The 24,186-nt window shown below is 45.3% G+C and overlaps 1 protein-coding gene across 1 annotated transcript in view; it reads right to left on the bottom strand.

Moving 5' to 3' along the window:
• Positions 1-22,131, bottom strand: part of LOC128086427 (vasoactive intestinal polypeptide receptor) — a 105,291-nt gene extending 83,160 nt beyond the window's left edge. The window contains exon 1 of the mRNA XM_052695090.1: positions 21,874-22,131. Coding sequence (XP_052551050.1) covers positions 21,874-21,930 — 57 coding nt within the window. The 5' untranslated portion in view covers positions 21,931-22,131. The remainder of the gene's footprint in view (positions 1-21,873) is intronic.
• Between the last annotated feature and the right edge of the window lie 2,055 nt (positions 22,132-24,186).

Raw genomic sequence — 24,186 nt, 5'->3', positions numbered from 1 at the left:
CCTCCCACCTCCCTTTAGATATTTATAAACATCTATCAGACCCCCAACACTGTTTATCCAAAGCTGAGTTTTGAGTGAACAGTTGACAGTTGTGGTGGTAAATGGATCAGTTGCATTTATACGTTCTTCCCTGACAGTTCCTTGGACCTCCTCTGGGGACCTGTGTCACACTTTCAGAAGGATCCCAATTAAGATGCTGTTATCTTTTTCCCACTTCCAACTGCAGATCTGTTTTTACCAGAAAGCAACTCAAGCACATAGTAGTATCCCATTAAAACACCCCCATCTTCTCCTAGAGTATGCTTCTGTAATCACTGCCATCGCTCCTTTTGTGACCTATGTCCCCCAGCTGCCATGTAGCCTTTTTCCTCCTGGTGGCCAAGCCCCAGCCTGATCATGGGGTACCTCCTTCACCACGTGCCTGCTGCCTGCCCCACTGGCACACTGTGCTGCAAAGCAGGTCACAGTTCTGGAGAGATGGACTGGGCAGCCAGAAAGGTAAGGAGCCAAGCCAAGCAAATTTTCCAGTCCAAATCATTAACTTTTACTCAAAGTTTCTCTCACAGTTGAACTGAGATTAAAAGGACAACCAGAAGAGAAAAGTAATTAACAAACAGCTCGAATCCATCAACATTTACTAAATGGAAGGAAAATAAAGATGAATAAATACAAACAATGTGTCATGAAGCTTAGAAGGACTTTGAGACACCAAGAGAAATCTACTGCTGGTATCAATAAGAATTTAACGAGAATGTTATAATTTCCAGGCTTCCCCCTCCTTCTAAATGCATTACAGCAAACAACATCTTACAGATGGCACAGTCCAGTAGAGGAAAGTTCAGAGTGTGATTTTGATCTGTATTTGGAAAGCAGCAGGGCAACGTGCATGTATCTGATTATGATGAAGAAGCTTTTTCCAGTCCATTAGTAACACAGGTGGATATTAAACAACATCTAAGAGGCATAAACATTTGAAATCAGTGGGCCTGGATAACTTGCATGTAAGAGCACTTTGGACTCTTGAATACAGCCAAAGGTCTATTTGAATAAAGCCAAATGCAAAAGCTGAGCTCAAGAAAAAGCAAATTCAGCACAGACATCCTGTATGGCAGTCTGAATTCTAAAGTAGTAATGTGGCAGAAGATTTGGGAGTTAGAAAGCATAAATAATTCAGTGTGATCTCATGATATGTGCAATCAGGAAGAGGCTAACAACTGCTCAGTGTATAAGCAAGGAAGAATAGGATGATAACACTCCTTTTCCACACACTGTTGGAAGATCTGTACTGCAATGCCAACTTCAGGCATTGTGAAAGGGAAATGAAGATCAAGGCAAAGGTGTAAAAAGGGGCCACCAAAGCAATTACAGGAGCTTTAATCCCTTCTGGAGCAACACCTGGATGCTCTCACTATAAGGTCATCTACAAGGCATTTTGCCACAAGGGGATAAAATCTAGCAGAGAAAAGACACAATGAAGTGCAAAGTGGAAACTTCTGCAAATTGAGAACTCTCTCCAGGGTATCTAGATTAATAGCTAGGGCAAAGGGCAATGATTTGTCAGGAGCAGCTCCTGAGTGCAAAGTGCAAGTTATGCTTTTATCGGAAACAGGTGATTAGACTCAATTTACTCATGGTAAATTATGAAAACTGGCTGCTTTTAATAACTAGCCAAATAAAGTAATCTATCCTCTCCATCAGGAATCACTCTAATCTTAATACAGTTGAAATTACATAGACTTCTTGGACGCCTGATGTCTGATCTTGGCCTGTGCACTGAGATATTATATTCCAGTTAGATTTCCCCAAATAGCTGCTGGCCTCTAATCATGGGAGTCCTCTTGCTGCTGAATGGTTGGGACCAAATGTATTCAAATAATGCAACTTCTATCTCAGTCAGGTTCTGAACTTCAAGAAGAGGAAACACCGCACAGAAGTCCCCAACTTTATGGCCACACTGTTTTGAATAATTGTTAGAAAAGAGACTGTGATTTAAATATACAGATCAAGGGAAAAAAGAGACAAAGCAAAGCCAAGCTGATGCTGCTGTAGTCACAGAGTCATTAAAGCTGGAAATACTTCTAAGTTCACATAGTCCAGCCCCATCTTGTCCCTGTCATGCCCACTGAACCATGTCCTTCAGTGCCACATCTCCATGGTTCTTGAACTTCTACAGGGATGAGGACTTCACCACCTCCATGTGCATTCTGTGCCTGTGCCCAATCACTGAAATTCTTCTAATACCCATCCCAAACCAATGGGTGCTGCCAAGCCCCAGTGTTTCACTTGAAGTCTTGCAATATTTGTCCTACAGTGCATCCCAGGCTACTCATAAGCAGCAGCCTTCTAAACATCCTGAGAGCACTGAAAATCACAGAATCACCAAGGTGGGAAAAGACATCCAAGGTCATCCAGTCCAGTTCATCTACCACCAATATTTCCTCACTAAACCATGTCCTCATCTAAAGGAAAGATATTGACAGTTTGATGCCCATTACAGCACAGCTGCAAAGGCATGTGGGCTAGCCAGTAAGAAGAAGTGCATATGTAAGAAACCTATGCCTTCCACATGGGTACCTGGGAGTCCCAGGCTTCCTCAACTGGCTAAAGACCCTATCAGGAGCAGTTACATCAAGCTCCAGTGAGCATTATGACAGAACTGGACATGTAAAATACGTCTGTAAAATAATCCCACCTTGAGGACATTTTTAAAGATGTGCATCCAGATCTTACTAAAGGATGAAGGATACCGGATGTCTTGCTGACACTACTTCTCAAATAGCCTTTTCCTCTTTCCTGCTTACAGAAGAAATAAATCCATCCCAATAGGAAAGAAGAGATGCTGTGTTCACTTTTCTTTACTATCTGTTTGTCTTCCAATTAGTGAAGTGACTTCCATGTCACCAGTTCTGGGTTTGCAGAACCCCACAGCCCAGGCCTGGAGTACTTGGCTGAGGACACAATGAACTCTGACTGCATCTGCCAATTACAAAGTACTTGGATGGACTTCACCTAATGAAAACAAATGGATTTTGCAATTGCTGGGACTGCAGATATGCTATGGGACAGTGTTTCAACCCACTTGCTATCACAGATTCCCAGTCCGTTTAGAGGACGGCTGCAATGTACATTGCTTATCAGACTCAACTGGCTGCTAATCTGAGAACACAGACCTTAGCAGTGCTGGGATTTCACAACTCAATTGCTTTTTGCTTCCTGTGAAGAATGTAACTTTTTCCCCAAGGCTTAGCTGTTGTCAGAGCCAAAAACCCATCTTGGTGATATAGAGTCATTGCAGCCATGGCAGAAGTTGATCCACTGAGGGAAGCACTTCCAGACAACCTAGCAAAGGTTGCTGGCAACATGTGCTATGGCTGAGAAGGACACAAGACCTTTAGAATCCCAGCCAACAAACCAGCTATTTACAAAGAAGGATATTCTGCTCAGCAGTCCTGCCTGCATATAGCAATGAAAAATTGTATTAACCATCACTCAATTCTTGCCATTAACTTCTCTTAACTGGGTTTTTCCTGCCCAGAACACCTCAGCCCTGCAGACATTACAAAGAACTGCTCTTTGAAGATGATAATTTATGGCATTTTGACATAGAATAAAGCTAGAGTGCTTTTAAATCACAGCAAAACCAACACCATCCCTCACAGGTTTACCAAACTATGAGATTTCTAAGAGGAACTGGCTTCTTCAAGGGTGGAAATGCAACTTTATGTCTCCATTCGATTTCTATGTTGCCAGGCTGAGAATCAAGAGATTCACACTGAAGGCACAGCAGTGGGAGGGGGCGACACAAGATGAGAAAACACAACAAAACCTAAAATCAACTGTTAGTACCTTATTGCCAGGCATGTATTTTAACTGTAAGCCTTTTATTCCAATATCAAAGCCATATTTACTGTCACTTGTAACTGATGTGCTTTATAGACTCATTAAGACTGCACATGAAGAGGGAGCTCTCTTCTTCCGCAGATTCCCAAGCTGGGCAAGGAGCCACCCATTGCTGCACGCTCCCAGCCAGCTGAACATCCAAAACTGAATCTTGCAAAGAGTTTAGGAAAATGAAACTAAGCAATCCTGCCCCATTTATTTACAGCGACACTTCAGGCTACAATTGTGATTATACGAACTGAAAATATTGTTGTTGCAGATGATTAAATCAAATAAGAAACCTGAAAAAACAAAAATCAGAGAGAACCATGGGGGGAGTTCTGGATTGTGCTTCTATCTGATACGTTGCTGCATTTCTGATCCAGCTCCTTTTTTTCCCTTGATAGATATGAAGGTACATCAGCTTTTGATTAAAATGTCATTCATATCCTCAATAATACAATTTGCTATTTGACAGCAGCATCTCATGCAGCAGCTTAACAGCATAACCAAGGAAGACTGAATGGTGCAATGGAATAGAATAACATCTTTGTTCTCTCGTAAGTCATCTTCTACAAAACATGGTTAAAGGGCAACAAAAAAATCTTCCATAGATACAAAGGTGATGAAAAGAATACCAGGAAAAACGTGGGCCCTCTCCAGTAGGAAACAGCAGAGGTAATTACCCAGGATATGGAGAAAGCTGTGGTCTCAGTGACCTTTTTGTCTCAGAATTCACTAGCAAGTGCTCTAGCCAACCTGCTCCAGTCACAGAAGACAAAGACAGGAACTGGGAACATGAAGAACTGTCCTGTGCAGAAGATCACATCCAAGACCATCCAAAGAACCTAAAGGTGTACAAGTCCACCCGATCTGATGGGATGCAACCACAGCTGTGGCAGTTCAGCGAAGTTCTCACAGACTGGAAAAGAGTAAATATGACTCCCTGATGGAGGGATCTCTTGATGAGGAAGGAATTGGATGGATGGCCACATTTCATAGAATCACCAAGGTTGGAAAAGACCTCCAAGATCATCCAGTCCAACCCTCCACCTATCACCAGTATCTCCCCACTAAACCATGTCCCTTAACACAACATCTGAATGTTTCTTAAACACTTCCAGGGACAGTGACTCAACCACATCCCTGAGCAGCCTGTTCCAGCACCTAAAAATTATTTTGGAGAAGAAATGTTTCCTAACATCCAATCTGAATCTCCCTGGGTGTAACTTGAGGCCATTCCCTCTAGTTCTATCACCAGTTATGCAGGAGAAGAGGCTGACTCCCATCTGTGGTGAATAGCTCAACATCCAAGTGAATAGCAGGGAAGAGTGGTGTTTCTCAGGGGTTAGTATTGGGAACAGCACTATTTAACATCTTTGTTGTGACATGGATGTTGAGTGCTCAGCAGGTTTTTGGGTGATACCAAACTGAGTGGTGTGGTCACCATGCTGGAGGGAAGCAATGCCTTCCAGATGAACCTGTCTGAGAGGTGGGCTCATGTGAACCTCATGGAGATCAACAAGGCCAAGAGCAAGGTGATGCATCTGGATCAAGGCAACTCCAAGCACAAATACAGGCTGGGTGATGAGTGGATTGAGAGCAGCCCAGAGGAGGAGGACTTAGGATTGTTGCTTGATGATGCTTATGAGCCAGATGTGTTTGCTTGCAGCCCAGAATGCCAACTGTATCCTGGGCTACATCAAAGGAAGCATGGCTAGCAGGGCAAGGGAAATGATTCTCCCTTTCTACTCTGAAGCCACTGTGGATTAAAACTCTTTCAATGAGAAGACAATCATTTTTTTTCTCTTTTTATCCACAGTAATTTGCCTCTTCAATGGCATACAAATTAAATCCAACTGGAATGGCTTTTTAATTAAAATCACACTTTGCTTATCAGAGTGAGAATGTAGAACATTACAGAGGAAACACATGAACCTCTGTCATCCCATTTCCCAGCTCCAGCCAGACTGTGCAGCAAACTCACTCTGCTAAGCCACATGTGCCAAACGAGCTCTTCTTATCCTATTTAAGGATCAGAAAAAGTCATATAGAAGATAGAGTCTGTACAAGAAGTAATATACAGAAAAGTTCCCTGCCTCTGTCTGAACCTAGCAGATCAGCATTTGCTGAGTCCTGGGAATGCTCTATGGAAGCATCTCTAAACATTTCATTTCAACTCCTTGGCTGCACTGCTATTCAACTTTGTAGGCAACGGAAAGGTTTCCCACTCTAAAGTACCTTCAGGCCATAGTTTGAAGCAGTACATCTGACCCACTACAACTAGATATGCCACAGCATCCCACTCCATTAGTTAAAGGCCTTTTTTTTTCTCCTTTTCGCTCAAGGACTTTCAGCCAGGCTCACAGCCAGAGTCAATCTGTTTTGCCAGAGGTCTCCCTACGTGGTGACAGCAAAATACACAAGTTACCATATGGCCAAGGCAGTGCCACACAAGCGATGCCATCCACCCACCCCGGGGCATTCTCTAGAGGAACATCTCAGGTGTCACAGCCTCTGGGGAAAACAGAGCACTGCAGTTGCATTTTTTATGCTTGGACATCCACGTTTCAGACTCTCTTAACAATTTTCATGAGCATTAAACTTCTGGTCAGATGCTCCGACAACATGGCACAGTAATGTTAACATCAGCAAAGCTAAGCTGATTTGTTCTGGCTGAGGATGGTAACTGCAGGGCAGGATATTCCCAAGCACAACCATTAGTTAAACTCCTCGGGCTGACCCAATAAAGGACCGAGTGCCCACATGCTGCTATCTTTCTGTTCTCGGTGCAAGCTCCTGCTAGGAAAAGGAATGTGGAGGCAGGATGTTAAAAATAAGGTCTTGAACCCATTCTGTTTAATCGATCTATGGGATTTTCTATCAGCTAAGCACTGTCAGGAATTCAGCAGCATTTCCCTGATGCCAGAAGGTTGCGCGTTACTTCATTTGGGGAAGGTTTTTTTGTTGTTCCAGTCAGACCATGGCAGCCACCAGAGGCTGAAATAACCCTCTCCCAGACAAACCTGAGGACACACTGATCTCCAAACATCTCCCATATATACATATAACATCTGCCTGCAGGCATTCAAGGCCAGGCTGGATGTGGCTCTGGGCAGCCTGGGCTGCTGGTTGGTGACCTGCACACAGCAGGGGGTTGGAACTGGATGAGCATCGTGCTCCTTTGCAACCCAGGCCATTCTATGATTCTATGATATGATATTTAATGCAGAATACAGAGTTTGACTCCTGTAAGTCCTCCTGCTCTTCTCCCTTAGATGTGCCACTTCCAGTCACACCAATTTAATGCCACCTTTTTGCACGGAAAACATAAGGTGGATACCCACTAACATTTCCACTTTCACAGGAAACACCAGAAGCCTGTTCTTGTGGGACAGGACTTTGTTATGTGCTTAAACACCTTCAGAACCAAGACTTATTCCACTATTTTGAAGCTTGGACATTTTTTTACCCAATTAATTGTACTTCTGTTGAAGCGAGGTAAAAATCCTCAGATGAACAATGAATAGTTTCCAAATAAGAGTTGCAATTGAATGACTTCCAATGCTGAAACTCTTCCACTAACAGCAACCGGTCTACAATCTAAAACCCAGGTCATTATCCCTTCTCTGCATGTGTCAGGCCTCCAGCCTGCAAATCAGTAGTGACATTTCCCTCCTTCCCATTGCAGTACAATCTGTAAAAGCGTGACTGGATTTAGCACAGGCTGGTCACTTTTCTGGCCTGAAAAACGTAGTTAAAGAACAATCTATAAAAAGCAAGTTGTGTCTTTTTATTTGCTCTTCCACCAAGAAAAATACTTCAGGAATCATGAAGTTCTGCAGTTATGTAACAAGAAGAAAAAAGGTTAAATGCACTCCGTTTCTTTTTCTTTAACAACCTAAAAATTTAAATGCCCACTGTTAAACATCCCCCTCGTCCCAAAAACTTTACGAGCAAAAAAATACACATTTCTGAAAACCTTAAGAAAAGTTTTCTGGTTTTTTTGTAGGTTTTTTTTTTTTTTTCATTTGTTTTAAGAGAAACACATTAGGAAGATAAATGCCCAGCAAAGTCTAATGTGAAGCAATCAGTCGAGTTTTCTTTAGATCTCGGCATTAAATCTCATTCCACAGTCTCACAACCCATGCTCACAGGTCTGCTGCAGCCACCGATTGGGTGAGCTGTGCAGAAATACAGTGGTTTCCCCACTGACAGACCTCAGTATCTGAGCACAATATGAATTTTAAGCTTCTCTCCCTCTCACCCAGCTGCCCACCCCTCAGAAGCAGCTCACATCCCTCTGCACATGCACATGGAGACAGCAGATCATATCATTTCTGGAGAAAAGGACCATTTCTAAATTTGCTACTTTGGTACAGCGTGGAGGACCTGAGTAAGAATTCCTACGGCTCATATAAGAGCAATAAGAAATACTAATTCCCCTCTTCCATGCAAATGATTGTTTATATATATATAGATATTGATAAGAAAAGGGGGAATGGTTTTAAACTGAGACAGGGGAGGCTGAGGTTGGATGAGGAGGAAGTTTTCCACCCAGAGGGTGGTGAGGCACTGGAACAGGTTGCCCAAGGAGGCTGTGGATGCCCCATCCCTGCAGGCATTCAAGGCCAGGCTGGATGTGGCTCTGGGCAGCCTGGGCTGCTGGTTGGTGACCTGCACACAGCAGGGGGTTGGAGCTGGATGAGCACTGTGCTCCTTTGCAAACCAGGCCATTGTATGATTCCTCTGCCATGAAACAGAAGATTTATGAGAAACAGACCTCATCTGCACTGTGAGACAGTGCTGGGCCTGTCACCCTCTGGCTGAATGCTAAGCACATGGCCAGGGTCATTGTTCTGATGAAATAAATCTTCCCTGCCTCTGTTCCCTAACCAAACACTTTTCCCTTCATGGCAATGACTCCCATGACAGCCCGAATGATGACACTGTTGGCTGGCACAGGAAGGTCTGAGTCAATAGCGGATGGATTCCTCCAAACAAATGGGAACAGGGGGCAGAGAGCAACGACCCCAGTCACTTGCAGAGCAAAGCCTTCCAGTTTGAGTTTCTTGTGTCAGGGATGTGTCCTGCAGCAGAAACCAACTAGAAACACCTTATCAGTACGAGCTTCCCATTGGAGAACTGGCAAAGTTGCAACACTGGGAGGGACTATAGAAAGATCCTGCACATTTCTCAATAAACCAGTAGTTTTCCAAGACCACATCTGTATCATCTCCAGCTCTCAGCTATGTCAAATCCAAACCCAGATGCACTTGCAAACCCAGTCATCCTCCCATCCCCTCAATGATAGGTTCCTCAGCAGTAGGTCCCTACTGCAGCCATGTCTTGCTCCTGGCTTTGCTTTGCAGAGCTTTTGCTTGAGCAGGAGGGCTGGCCCTGCATCACGAATGGTATTACACTGATTACTTTCACTATGCAGCAGCTGAATAACATGCACCTCATAGAGGAATACTGCAAGGCAGATCCTGGGATAGATCCCACATCCTTTCCAGAAACGGACCCACCTCCCACACAAGAATTTAACTGCCTGGCTTTCAGTGCCGCGCTTGGCAGGCTGCTCTCACATCATGCTCCTCTCATGGCTAGAAAATTTCCTGTACCCAGCCAAATTCAATCCCACCAAATGTACAGACACTCCTGTGCCTGCACTAGCCTCAGACTTCAGGAGATGCTTCCACTCCCTGACATTATCACGAGTTCACAAGTAGAGGACAATAGCATCATCCCCACGGTCAATATGGTTTGCTAGGCTAACCTAACCAAATACAAAGTGCTTTGTCTTTATGATCTAGGCAGACAAAATAAAGAAATAAGCAAATGCTATGTAAAGAAAGCATATTTTTCTTATTTGCAGGTTGGGTTTCAGGCACACCCTTAGTCCATTGACTGGAGCTGAACTAAGGAATTTTCAACCTCACCCTGTGCCTGAATCATTGCTCATCGCCAGCAGCAGCCCAATTTATCAGCTCATCTCCTTCAGCTCAGAGTCACCCCAACGGATGCTGCTACTCTTCTCTCCAGGCTACTCTGCAAAGGGAGCAAGCATTTATTTTTAGGTGTGTTGTACTCTGACCACTTAGGCTTCCATCCTGGGGCTGCAATATATAATTAATATTTGTTTCCAGAGCTGACAGCCTGGGAAGCTTGAGTGGTGAACTGGCAGAGAAGAAATAATTACAAAGTAGAGGAGCACCAACTTGCCCTACATTGTAACACTCCTGGAGAGGAGATGTGACTTTTCAGCAGTCATACAGTGGAGAAGAAAGCCAGTCCAAATCAAAGGCACAGATGCCATTTTATTGGGATGATGAATTCAATTGCAGAGTAACAAAACCTGTCAGATCTCCAGGAGAGAGGGACAACAGGAGAAAAACATTAGAGCAATACATAGAGGGAAAAAACACAACCAAACAGGCTGGAAAAAGGCAGAGTGAGAAAGACAAGAGCCCCCAGGCTGCTTTGTGACCATAGAATCACAGAATGGCTTGGATTGGAAGGGACCTCAAGAATCATAAAGCTCCAACCCCTCACTGCATGCAGGGCCACCAACCTCGACATTTCATGGCAGCCCAGGCTGCCCAGGGCCCCATCAGACCTGGCCTTGAACACCTCCAGGGATAGACGGGGCATCACAGCCTTTCTGGGCAGCTGTTCCAGCCCCTCACCACTCTCATAGCAAAGAATTTCCCCCTGATATCCAACCCAAATCTTCCCTCTTTCAACTTCAAACCATTTCCCTCGTCCTGCTGCCATCTCCCCTTTCCAAGAGCTGACTCCCCTCCCGTCTGTAGGCTCCCTTTAGGTACTGCAGGCTGCACTGAGGTCACCCTGCAGCTTCTCTTCTCCATGCTGAACAAGCCCAGCTCCCTCAGCCTGTCTTTGTAGGGAGGTGCTGCAGCCTCTGAGCATCTTTGTGGCTCCTCTGGACCCTCCCCAACAGCTCTCTGTCTTTCTTGTACTGAGGGCCCCAGACCTGGACACGGTACTGCAGATGGAGCCTCACAAAAGGGCAGAATAGTGATGCCAGCATGGGCTATCCCAAGGAATGCTGCTGCTCTGGATGGTCCCAGACAGCACCAACCCAAGTGAGATCAGAGATCTGATCAACCTGCACAAGAGATACATCCCTTCCCTTCCACATCGTTTTTCCCAAAGAGTAAATGCAGTTCTGTCACACTCTGTCACAGCCATTCCTCTAGCAAAAACCTGCAGCCCATCAGCTCTTTGCTTTGCTGTTCTTCCACAAATGAATTTGGCATTTTTAGAAGGTGCCCCTTCAATAAATCCTGGTTTTGTTTCATCTGTATTTAACAAGAGCATAGTAGTAAAACAGCTGAACAAACAACCAAAGCTTCAACTTTATAGCTAGGTTTAAAAATATTTCTAGATGCTTAAGACATTTCTGAGGCTCAGGTCAAGTAGACCCAAGGCAGCAAGCTCTGATTTTTCATTTCCTTTCCTTCTACGAAAGTATCAGAGCTTGACCAAAGCACTTAAACCACCAGTGCTGTCTGGCTCTGGGAAGATCTTCCCAGTCAAAGGAACTTCAGTAACTTAAATAACCATATGGATCCAACAGAAGACCTGTGTTGGCAGAGGTCTCAAGGAGACCGAAAAATTCTTCCTGTTTTATGCCCCCCAAACTTGTAAGATACAAAGAAGAATTAAGAGGAAGATGTAAATACACCTGCCAGCATCATGAGCCTCATATTCAGACGACTTCAATTTAATTACAGACTAGATCACACCCTTCCAGCACACCTTCACCCACCGGTAGACATCCAACTCCAAGAAAATAGGTACCGTGATAAGTAGATCCCTAAATTAACCTCTTGCACCACAGTTTTAAGTACTGCAATGGCCATGAAGTGTGTGGAACATCAGATTTTTTCTTAGGCTAATGGAGATTTTCCAACTTTGGTGATTCTACAATTCTATATTAAGGGCCATGGTTTCATGGGGAAATACTGGGGGTAGGTGGGCAGTTGGACTGGATGATCTTGGAGGTCTTTTCCAACCTCAGCGATTCTATGATTCTGTACTAAGAAAGAGAAACAAAACTCAAACACAGGAAACTTCAAGCTATACGTAGGCTTGAATTAACTGCTCTGAGTTTAGTCATGTTAGTTAATTACAGAGAAAAGAGTAATTGGCATCTGTAGAACAGATGAACTACACAGACAGGGAGGAGCTGCTAGGAACATCAGCCCCATCACTCTGTGACTGCAAGAAACCAGTAGGCTGTGAGATGTAGGGATGGCAAAACCTCATAAAAACCAACATGTTCATTGAGCCCATGTTTTTTAAAGTCCAGCAGAACCATGAATGGCAATGCATGGGCCTGGCTTTTGAAGCTCTGTAATGCAGAAGGACGGCAGCAGCGGCTTTGCAAAGTGCCTCTATCTCCAGGCACTTTGCCTGGATTGCTTTCTCTTCCAGATTATCCAGCTGACAAACACAGAATCACAGAATAGCTGAGGTTGGAAAAGACCTCAAAGATCTCAAAAATCTACCTAGTTCCAACCCCCTGCCATGGGTTGGTTGCCCAGGACCCCCATCCACAGCCTTGAGCACCTCCATGGATTGGGCACCCACAGCTCTGGGCAGCAGTGTCAGGGCCTCACCACCCACTGAGCAAAGAATTTCCACCAAACATCTAACCTAAATCTCCTGTCTTTTAGTTTAAAACCATTCCACCTTGTCATATCACCATGAGCCTGCCCACTGCCACCCCTCTCTTGATGTACTCCAGAATGCAGTTGGCTTTCTGGGCTGCAAGAGAACACTGCTGGTCATTGTCCAGCTCTTTTTAATGCTAGTCTGCAGGCTAAAGCCAGAGCAATGGCCACTTGGCTTCAGTTCTCTTTCAGAACTCAGGGTGCAATGCCACGTATGCAAGTACATTTAGATTTTATTTTATATTTAAATATAATCTATTTCAGTTGTTTCAGTGTAAGCCCTCGCTTCTCTCGACAAACCTTGCCTCATCCACACTGCATAGAAACGGCCTGAAGTTAAACCCTTAACACACTGTTGAAACATGTTTAACTTCTCAGGGGAAGGAAAAGAGAGTGGGGAAGGAAGAACCAGGTTAATTTCCACAGCATCACGGAATGGCTTGGGTTGGAAGAGACTTTAAAGATCATCCAGTTTCAACTCCAATTATTATTTGGTTCCAATTATTATCCAGTTCCAATTATTAGTTTTGTTGAAATCAGTGCTTCAAAAGAAAGGGATGATCTAGCAAGAATTCCCATACCCAAAAACACAGCTTATGCCCCAACTGCAAATCTGAAGGCAAAGAGAGAAAATATGCAACTGCACAACACCAATAAGCAGAGAAAACAGAAGAGGGGGAATGATTTGAGAGGAATTGTTACAGGATAGGAACTAAGTGCATGGCACAGCCAAGATCTACACTGCTTAATGTCAGTCTCCCAAAAAATGCAAGCAACGAGCAGTTGACACTCAAGTATGTCAGCAATTCTTCAGGCACTGGTTGGCCTCATTTCGGGGCCCATTTGTCTTCCTTTGAGCATGCTGAGCAGCAAGAAAACTTAATATACACTAAAAAAAAAGAAAAAGCAGTGGAGGGAAGAAGCCTGATTATAGTTAAAAGGAAAGGTATAAATGGGAGGGAACCACATGGGTGCAGGTATTCCAGGAAACTAGAAGCATCAGGCACAGCTCTGGATGGAGCCCTGCTGCTGATGGTGAGGACTAAGTGGCTTTAGCCATAGGATTGCCCTGCTGCAGCTCTGTGGTGTGTGTGATACCACTTCTCCTCTCAGCTAGAGCTGAATGCTTCCAGGGAGGATTTTATTCACTCCCTCCCTCAGTATGAAAACACATCCTGAGGACTCAAAAGGTGACTTAAAGAAAAAGCCAGGACTTATATCTCACATGGCCACAAACGGGATAAACTCCTTCTCTGGTAGATAGCACAGGGCCTGTAATGGGAAAGACTGCATAATAAATCACTGCACTCACTTAAATTAGGAGGTGAATTTGGCTGCAGCTAAATAAAGGTGGAAGAGGGAGAATCTCCAGCAAGTTTTGGATTCTGGCTGCTTCCAAGCATAAGGATGCGCAGACTCCGGTTTGAAGCAGCTTCACAACTGCACAGAGTGATTAAGGGTTTTATTAAGTATATTTCTTTTTCCTTTTTGCCTCGCAGATATTTCTTAAAGTTTGAACTTCAGCCACCTGGCCACTTAAGGAATATGAGATAAAAGCTGCTTCTGAGCTGTGAATAAAGAAGACTGCAGGGATACAACACGTGGATAACCTGGGGAGGGATCCAGCTGGCGGCTCCAGACCTCTAACTGCAGGAGGCTGCAGGGGTTGAAGCAAACTGCTGCTGTAGCCTGCCTGAAAATGAGGCCTGAAAAGGTGCACTGTTATCTTCTGTGCTCATGGCACGTGCATGGGACTGGCAGATAACACAGGATCTGTGTGGGTTTGGCTGTTGGGAAAGGGAGATCGCGGGTATTTTCATGCATCTCCGCTGACCCAAAGTGAACCTGACCCAGTGGGATCTCCGTTGCTCCAGGTCACACCTGTGCAGCACGGGCATCCTGTTCTGCAAGGTGATCTCCAGCCCGAGGTCACCCTGATTAACTGCAAGAGACTGTGACATTGATAAGGGCCCTGGAGACACTCGCTGCTCAGGTGCTGTGATGCTACAGGTCACCAGGTATTAATTGAAACATCTGTTCAACGCAAAAATCAAGGTTGGAGCCACAAATAAACATCCTTTTTCAAAGACACACTATAGATTTCAGATTTACAAAGGAGACATGAGGTATTGATTATTTTCCCTCCTGAGAAGAACCGGATTTAAATAGATATTATTTTTTCCCCCCCTCTTGATGAGGTGAAATTTCACAGGGATGCAGATTAAACTATACCAACAGGGAGCTCACGCTCAGCATCAAGACTTCAGTAGGATCATCCCTGAGCCTGCTGTACAAGCAAAAGGTGGATCAGGAGGACAGCAGCTCAGCAAACAAGTTGGGGTTTAGCTCAGTAAACATATGTGGCCCCAAAAAGATTTGGGGCCTTGGTGTTCAGTTCTCTTGACTTTTGGTGCAAATCAACAACGCCGAATTCTGAAGTTCTGAAGAAATTACCAAAGCAGCATCACAGAGCCTTGTGTTTGGCCCACCGGTGAAATGGATCTGAAAATAATCCCAGTTCAGATCTGAATCAGAAAATAATCTCGAGGCATTTCTAGCACCTGAATTTAAATAGAAAACCAGAAGTGTAAATCTCCATCTCCCGGATGTTCAAACACTGAATGGAATGCCCTGGGGGTAAGGAACCTACTTAATGTGACTCACAGAGGAGTTTAGGGCTATTAACATCTGCTGTTTCAGTTGACTGGAAAAGGGACTTCATTTATGAAAAACACACCAGGGTCTCCAACACTCACGTGTTTAGGCTTTAGCTCAGAAGCTAGAGTCTTTAAGTCCTGGAAGTATGATGTACATGTATAAATTGGGGCTGTAGATAAAACCTGGAACACTGAGACACCAGTAAAACAGCAAAAATGAGTGCTTTCCAGCCATAAGCAATCCACAAAGCACACTCTGGTGCACAACATATCCCTAAACTCACTTTATAAACCAGCCTACAATCACGGAATCATAGTATTGATCAGGTTGGAAAAGGCCTTAAAGACCATCAAGTCCAACCACAACCAGACCATACTGCCTAACTCTGACAGCCCTCTGCTAAATCATGTCCCTGAGCACCACATCCAAATGGTTTTTCAACACATCCAGGGATGGTGACTCAACCACCTCCCTTGCAGCCTATTCCAGTGCTTAACAACCCTTCTGTAAAGAGGATTTTCCTGATATCCAATCTAAATCTCCCCTGGTGCAACTTGAGGCCATTTCCTCTCCTCCTGTGAGAGTGAGAAGAGACCAGCCCCGCTCTGCTGCAATCACCTTTCAGGTGTTGGAAGAGAGCAGTAAGGTCTCTCCTCAGCCTCCTCTTCCCCAGACCAAATAGCCCCAGTTCCTTCAGTCTCTCCTTATAAGCCACGTTCTCCAAGCCCTTCACAAGCCTTGCTGCCCTTCTTTGGACCTGCTCCAGCACCTCCATGTCCTTTCTGTATTGAGATGCCCAAATGTGCTGGGCTGATTGCTGATGTCACCAACACTAACTCGGTACCAGGGCTATGGCAACTCCAGGGCACCACATTTGCAAGCCAACCAACGAGCACAGGATGAATGCTGGAGGCAAGGACCATAAGTAAAGAAATGTCACACCTGCTTCCGCCTCTTAACCCTACCAGCCAGGTCAGGCTGTGCTCACACAGGTTAAATTTACTTGTGCAGACTGGCAATCATTTAACATAATTGCTCTTGCTATTGTATCTGCTCCCTCCTTAGGGTTTGTGCGTGAGGCTAAGCAGTTTTAAAGTGATTTGTAGTAAAGCTAATAACCAGCAGATGCTTCCAGTCAAACTGAAGTTTGAGGACAAACTCTGGGCGCTGCTAACACCATCCTTATCAGAAGGAAGCTTTGCATTTCCACCTGTCTCTCCAGAAGATTTCAAGTACTTTATAAACACAGTGCTGAAGAAGCCTACTATTGCCCTGTTCAACAAGTAAAGAATTGAAGGATAAGAATTTAAGGAGCACCCAGCTGGCTTCTGGTAGCCCATCTGCATCACATCCCTTCCCCAGGGCACTTTCTGAATGCTAATGAATGAGCTCTCCCTGCATTATGGGTCTTGCAATGTGAAAGGTAAAGCTGGTGCCTGGAGAGATGAATCATCCCAGAGAGATCCCTGGTGGGCAGGCAGGAGGCCAAGCAAGCCGCAGGGTGCTCTGAAAGGGAGCTGTGATGAGAAGGCTGCTCGTGTCCAACCTCCCTGACACATTGTTAGCCGTGTTAGCTCTGGATGGAGGCCAATCTGATAGCCAGCATCGCTTCCCTTCCTCTCTCATAGAGAAAAACATAGGGTTTGATCTTCGTTCCACCACCACAGTCCTCTGGGATCTCATTTCCAGACATCCCTGTGTTGGCTTCGTTCCCACCCAAACGTAGCTCGTAACTTCTGGAGAACATCTGTGAGCAGTAAAGCATCAAATGCTCAGCACTCAGCAAGGGAAACTCAGAGTAATCAGTGCCAGGGCACAGGCAGGCCCAGCAAGTCTCATGGAAGGAGCTGGAGCTCCTGTCCGTCTGTCTATCCATCCAACCCCTTTGCTGGCCACTTCTCCTGCCCTGAGGCATCACAGCATCTCTTACTCAGGTTGCCTACATATTTGGACCATAAATGTGTTTTTCTTATTTTTTTTTTTTCCTCCTGGCTGCATTTCTTAGATTCTGGACCTCACAAAGGTCTTTCCTTGTTTTTCTAACACAGAATAAAGTTGATGAGATCAGAGAACAGGGTTGTAATAACTACATCCCCTTTTCCAGGCACTGGAACTTCCCTCTTTCCGTAAACCAACACAATGCTGCAAAGATCCCATTCCCAGCACAGAAATTACACTGCCTCTGCACTGGCTTGGCCTGAGAACATGATGCAACCCACCACGTTCATAAAACCAAGCCAAGTTCTTCTCCTCATCAAAACCTGAGTAACAACTTTCCCTTCACACAGATCAGCAGACTACTCTCCTGAATCTGAGCCACTGATTTCACACAGAATGTGACAAACCACCAAGTGCACTCAGATCTAATTAAAAAATAATCCCTTTTGTCTTGGATCTCCTTGATCTATATAATGTCTGGAGTCTTTTTCAGGCTAACAATGGGACAACTGATGCTGAACAGGGAGATATTCCTCCTGTCCCACTTCTCCATCTACAACAAGAATCTGTGTCTATGAAGTAGTCCAAATGCTGTTGACTTCCCAGTCCTACAGACTCAGTCACCATAGGATATGGCAAGACTGATTTTCATGAGATCCCAGCCTTTCCAGTTGCTTCTGCCAGAGACCATTTAGTAAAGAGAAAACACTATTTATGTCTTTCATCTCCTGAGAACTGCACAAACCATCACTTAAGAAGACAAGGTACAGTACAGCCCACACAGAGACACAGCAAGGACATGGCTGAGTCATGGGCTGAGCACCCGAAGGGCTTTCAGGCAGCTACAGCACAGAGCAACACTGCCTGGCTCAGGCTGCTTCCAATCCTATTTTTTTTTCCCCAGTTCTCATCCTCTTCTTCTTTCTAGGTCTCACAATCAGTGCCTTCGTGACCAGACCCATAATGTGCTCACGGAATCATGGAACCATCAACTATCCCAAGTCAGAAGGGACTCACAAGGATCACTGAGTCCAACCTTACTCCACACCGTGCCCCTAAAACCCAAACCCTACATCTGAGAGCCATGTCCAAACATTTCTTGAACTCACACCTCAGTTGTCCAGCTGCAAAACTGGCTTTGCATCCAACAATGAACTCGACCTCCGTGTTTAGACAGTTGCGTGATCAGAGCCAGAGCAGTTGTCCAACTGCAGAAGAGGTTTTGCATCCAACAGGGACCTCAACCTCCATGCTTGGGTGAGTAGAGCACCCAGAAAAGCTGCACTGCTGTGTCATGATGAGAACAAGAACAAAAAGTAGCAGCACCATCACAAGTCCACACCAGCCAGGTTTCACCTGAGACAGAGCATAACTCAGCTGGCATTGGCATTCAGCTCAGCCCTCTGGCTGTCACACCACTGCTGATACTACAACGGTGAAGGAACTTGAAGCAGATTATTTTTAGAGCACTGTAAAAAGGGAAAAAGGAAGCATCATGTACATCCAAACCCAAATTAACAAGCTAGGCAGCTTTCTCTGTCCATGGTCACATCTGCTTTCTGATGCTGAATATTTGGCAACTATCCCTTCTCTTTAAAAACCCTGAGTAGGATTCAGCCCTTTTTATGACACATCATGATCCCAATCCCGCCTGGTTCTTCCAAGCTTTCCTGCAGATCTCTCAGCTCAGGAAGGAGGGAGAGTTATGATGTGAATCCCCTTGCTGACGCGTTGGAGGAAACTGCCTTCAATACTCCACACAGTATAGTTTTGCCTACTTTGCTCTTTTCTCTTGTTATGCCTGAAATCAGAGCTTCATAGAAATATGCATGGCTGAAAATACATGCTCTAAGAACTTATTTCAGTTTTATACAGAGCCAATGAGAGTTCTGGAGTTACCAAGAGGTAATGTGTTTTTAGATGGCCCTAAAATGAATGAATGAATAAAACCAGCCATGCATTTACACATGGATAAATGTTTATCAATCACAAACCCAGCAACAGGTTTCGGTTTTGTAACATCGCCTCCTTTAAACATGAAACGGATTATTTTGGTTTAAATGTGTGTTTCTCAATGCTCAGATTCACAGTCGATGGTCAGATGAAAGAGATGGAGTTATGGCCAAAGTAGCTGTTCAACAAGCCTAAATTTAACTGTTTTCTTTTTAGAATCGTCCATCTCCAGCACTTACATTTAGGGTGCTAAAAGATCAGATCTGAGTGATTTTACTCCCTTCCTTCATCGCAGAAGCAGAACAAACCTCTGAAGAAAAGCACAGATTACACCAATGGAAAAGGTCTGGCCAAATCCATGAGCTCTGAAAGCACACAGAGCCCACCAAGGGCTCTGAATTAACCACATCCCCATTTGCTGGACACGCACTGTGCAATTTGTTGATCTGGGCTGGATCAACTCAATCACAGCCCCGAAATGGCAAATCAACCCAACAGAACTCAGCAGGGATCACTGCAGATTTGCATTGCATATCCTCCCTCCCAAACTTCACTCTTTGGGTCAGTGTTAAGCTTGACCACTGCTAGAGGCAGCTCTGCTGAACCACAGCAAATAACATTTACCCAGTTTCTTCTTTCCACATCAGTAGAACACGAGAGGGCAAGGTGAAACTTTACAGGGGCAATTAGAAGCCACGGGGCCACAACAGCTTTACAGCACTGAACTTCTCAATCAGCCTATTGCTCTCGTTCAAAGTTTTTTTCCAATGGCAGACCAATAAAAGTTATCACAACAAACTTTGCAAAAAACCTTTGCAATCTCAGGTCCCAGAGCCGGACTGTCACCACCACACAGCTATCTTTTGCTTTAAAAACAAATCCTGATTCCTGGGCTCAAACAGCGAAACAGAAACAACAGGGATTTGCTCTGGCACTGAGACACTTTAGTATTAGTCACCTTGTGTAGATCAGCAGAGATAAGGAGATTGTAAATCTCTCTAACCCACCAGCACAAACCAGGTGCAGGAAAAGCAACACAACAAAAGAACAGCAAAGCAACCGATGGCTCCATTAAACCAAGGCAAGGAAGCAAGATAAAGCATGGAACGAGAAAACACTACAAGGGTTGAAAAAGGACTGGGGATTGACCCTTGGAACACAATGAGGCTGCAGGTTGCCACTGTTGCAGAGCTTCAGGGTGTGCACTCACCAACAGGACCAAGCGACACAAACGCATGCCAAACTACAACATGCGGTGCAAACAACTCTGCAGGATTCTGACCCAGAGGACCCCTTCGTGCCAACAGCATTTAATGAACTGGGATTTTTTTTTTTGCCACGAGCTTCAGCAGGAGCAAAGGCTGGAGCAGCTCCAGCAGCTGAGGAGCACTGCTCCTGTCTTAACCCCCCCTCAACTCCAGCCCTGGCCATGAGCTGTTTTGGATCTTCACTATGGCAAAGTCTGTAGGATTCCTGGAATGAAATACCTGGCCATTTTTTATTCACATATACATATATTCCAATCCATTTTCCCACCTGTTCTTCCTCAAAGAAAGTTTTGGTGATGAAGTTGCTTGGGTGGCTCACACTGACAGCAGAAAAGAAAGCAACACTGAAACAACTGCTTTGTGAGAAGGGGAGAAGTAAGGAGACACAAGTGAAGCAGTCTCAAAACTGAGTTACTTGTCATTCTCTGAGGTTCAGCCTGGTTGGCTCTGCCCTGTGGGGAGTGGAGTGGTTCAAAGCTGTCACTCGCTGAGCAGAGCCAAAGTGGCTGGAACTGGATAGTCCTTAAGGTTCCTTGCAACCCAACCCACTCTGTGATCATACAGGGAGACCTGTGGCCACGTGCCAATGGGCAACCAGTTCCCATGGGCAACATCAGCCAACTCTACGGGAAGGAAACTCAGCCACAGCCAGCTCCCCATACAGCTCACTAAATAATAATAAAAAAAAGAAGTGTGGAACGAGCTAGAAATTGCAAACTGCAAGGAAACAAGAGCTTCAGTAAAATATTCAGTACCCAGCCCCACACCTGCACTGTTTGCACAGCAAATCAGCTATTGCATGCACCAGCAGAATCAATCCCATTTGCTAACCCCTACAGCATGCTACCAACTGTCAGCAGTGGGAAAGAAGCAGCGCTGCCCGTGGTCAGGGACTGGCTAGCATGGAAATTACAAGCAGAAGGGACAGAGCGGGAAGAAAACACATCCTTTGCTGCCAAAGGATGAACGATGAGGTTGAAGTGCAGGAGAATGGTACTTTGCTGAACTTCTCATGGGTGGGGATGGTACCATCTGGAGCCTCTGTCCTGGGGTATCGCATCCCGTTATTCCTAGTTTTGGCAGGGTGCTGCACGAACACCACTGCGCTCCTGAGCAGGAGCGGCAGACGGCAAAGCTGAATGCCAGCGGGAGTCGCGAGAAAGCACTGAAAACACAAAGTGAATTCCTCGAGCTCCTGCGATACCGTTACTCTTGAAGAGGGAGAGCTCAGAGAAAGAAAAATAAATAAACAAATAAAGGAGGAAAAAAAAGGAGAAAAAAAATAACTAAGAGATTCCCGCTTATACACAGAAAGGGAAACCCAGCAAACGCACACCTGCCTTTCACCGACCGCGTTTCCAAAGTTGCCCAAACTTTGCTTTAGGCGAAACGCCTCTTCTGAACCCATCCAACAAAAACAGAGCTCCTACCGACCGGGGCAGAACCCCACGCAACCCCGTACCGGCAGCACTCACCGCGGATAGGAGGCAGCCCAGCAGAGGCAGGAGGACGCGCAGCCGCGCGGATTGCATTGCCGAGGACACCGCGCTCCGCCGAGCTCCGAGCGCTCCGTTCCTCGCCTCAGCGCTGCGCTGCGCTCCAGGACTTGCGCTCCCGTTGCGCGCATTCACGGTGAGAGAACAGAGAGACGGAGAGAGAGACAGAGGGACGGTAACGGCTCCGCACTGCTCCGCACCGCTCCGCCGCCCCCAGCCGCCTTCTACACGGGGCGGGACCGCTCCGCCTCCATCCCGCCCCAGGTGCCGGAGCTGCACGGGGGGAGGGAGGGGGTCCCCTCCTCCCCTTATCCATTCTTTTTTTTTTTAATCTCTTTTTTCTCTTCCCGTTTTTCTCCCTTTCCCCGTCCGTTCCCCATTTCCTTCCTCCTCCTTTTTTTCCCTCCCTTAGTTTTTACATTCTTTCTTTCACTCCCCCCCCCTTCCCTTTTTCATTTTTCTTCGTTTTCCTCCTTCTCCCTTTCTTCCACATTCCATTCCTTTCCCCCGTTTTCCGCTTTTCACTGCTTCCCCCTTTCTTCCTTCGCCCCCTTTCTCCCTTCGCCCCCTTTCTCCCTTCCCCCCCTCTTTCTCCCTTCTCCCCTTTTTCTTCTTCCACCCTTCCCCTTTTCTCCCCTTTCCCCTCATATCTTTATTTTCCCCCAGTTCCCATATTTTTTTTCTCTTTTCCACCTTATCTTTTTTGCCTCCTTTCTCCCCTTTTTCCCTCCTCCCTCCCTTTCCTCCGTTTTTCTCTTTTACAGACTTTCTCCACTTCTAAAACCTTCTTCCCCCTGTCTTTTCCTCTTTTCCCTTTCCTCTTTTCCCTTTCCTCTTTTCCCTTTTCTCTTTTCCTTTTTCTCTTTTTCTTTTTTAACCATTTGCTCAGTGGTTAAACTGAATGGGATGGAGGGAAACCAAGAGGAGATCAGCAAAGCTTGATTTTCACTTTTTACCCCCCAGTTGGTGCAGTCACCATGGGATTCCTACAGCCCAGATGGGAGAAGCTTTCAGAGCTGTGCTTCACTGTGCAGAAGCATCATCCCCAATCTTCCCAGAGGCAAAGGACGGTTTAAATTAGGAAAAAATTCTTCTCAGAAGGATTAGTGATACATTGGAGGTGTTTGGGAAATCTGGAGATGTGGCACTGAGGGATGTGGTTCAGTGGGCATGGTGGGGTGGGGTTGGTTTGGTGATCTTAGATCTCATTCCTGAATGATTCTGTGATTCTAATGCCAAATCTGCCTGTGTTTGGGATGTAAATGTGGAAATCCCTCCTCTTTCACACACAGTGTGGAAAGTTTCATTTCTTATTCTCTATGGAGTGGTCTGTGCTTTTTATGGATACTCGCAGGACTTTTTTTTTTCCTTGTTTGATATGAAAAACCCTAGTCCCATAGTTTGTAGGTTTGATACTACCTTATGATTACCAGTGTAAAAAGAGGGATGGGATGCTAATTGCATCAATTAGTTGTACGATGACTTGAGCACACAACAGAGCTATCTAAAAGTTCGTTTGGATCGTAAAGTGGCAGGGGAACGGCTGATTAGCTGGTCACTGCCTCTCACAGCTAATAATAGCTTTATTACGACAGCATTTCATGCGTGCTTCCTTCAGTTATTCACGTGGCCTGAATGCGTCCAAGGAGCCCATTGGATTCAGGTTTCTTTGTGGGAATACTTTTGAAATTGTTCATTTCCAGCTTCTTTTCAGACTGAGAGAATCCCAACATTTTGTGTCTTGTGACAGTGAATGTACAGGCAAAGTCTTGACTAATTTTGAGCATCCCGTTTGAACAACACCCAGAGAAGTGGGGGAGTCACTGTCCCTGGAGGTAAATCATGGAGATGTGGCACTAAGGGCATGGTGGGGATGGGTTGAGGCTGGATGTGATGCTCTTGGAGGTCTTTTCCAGCCTTAATGATTCTATGAAACCTTGGCTTTGCAGCTTTGCTACACCTCCTCTTTGGCCTCTCATCACCACATACATCATTTGGGATGTGAAGGGGAGCCAGGATGATTCAAAACTGTAGTTTTATGCAATGTCACAGGGATGGTCAAGGTTTAAACCTTTATCTTTTCTCCTGAGTGGGCACAGGAGCATTTCTAAGTGTTAAACTGATGTTTTTACCAACAATACCGAGCTGTATTCCCCCACAAGATCATTTTGTCCTGAGCTCATTTCTGTGAAAACTGGAGTAGATATAGTGTGGGAGATTTTGCCCATTTACTTCACTTTCCATTAAACTATGCTGATGTCCAGCTCCCACTTTGCTGCAGCTGGTGGGAGG

The sequence above is a fragment of the Tympanuchus pallidicinctus genome, unplaced genomic scaffold, assembly GCF_026119805.1.
Source record: "Tympanuchus pallidicinctus isolate F22 unplaced genomic scaffold, pur_lepc_1.0 scaffold3, whole genome shotgun sequence".
Lineage (NCBI taxonomy): Eukaryota > Metazoa > Chordata > Aves > Galliformes > Phasianidae > Tympanuchus > Tympanuchus pallidicinctus.
Note: the sequence above shows the minus strand (reverse complement) of the source record. Positions and strands in the feature narration are given on the sequence as shown.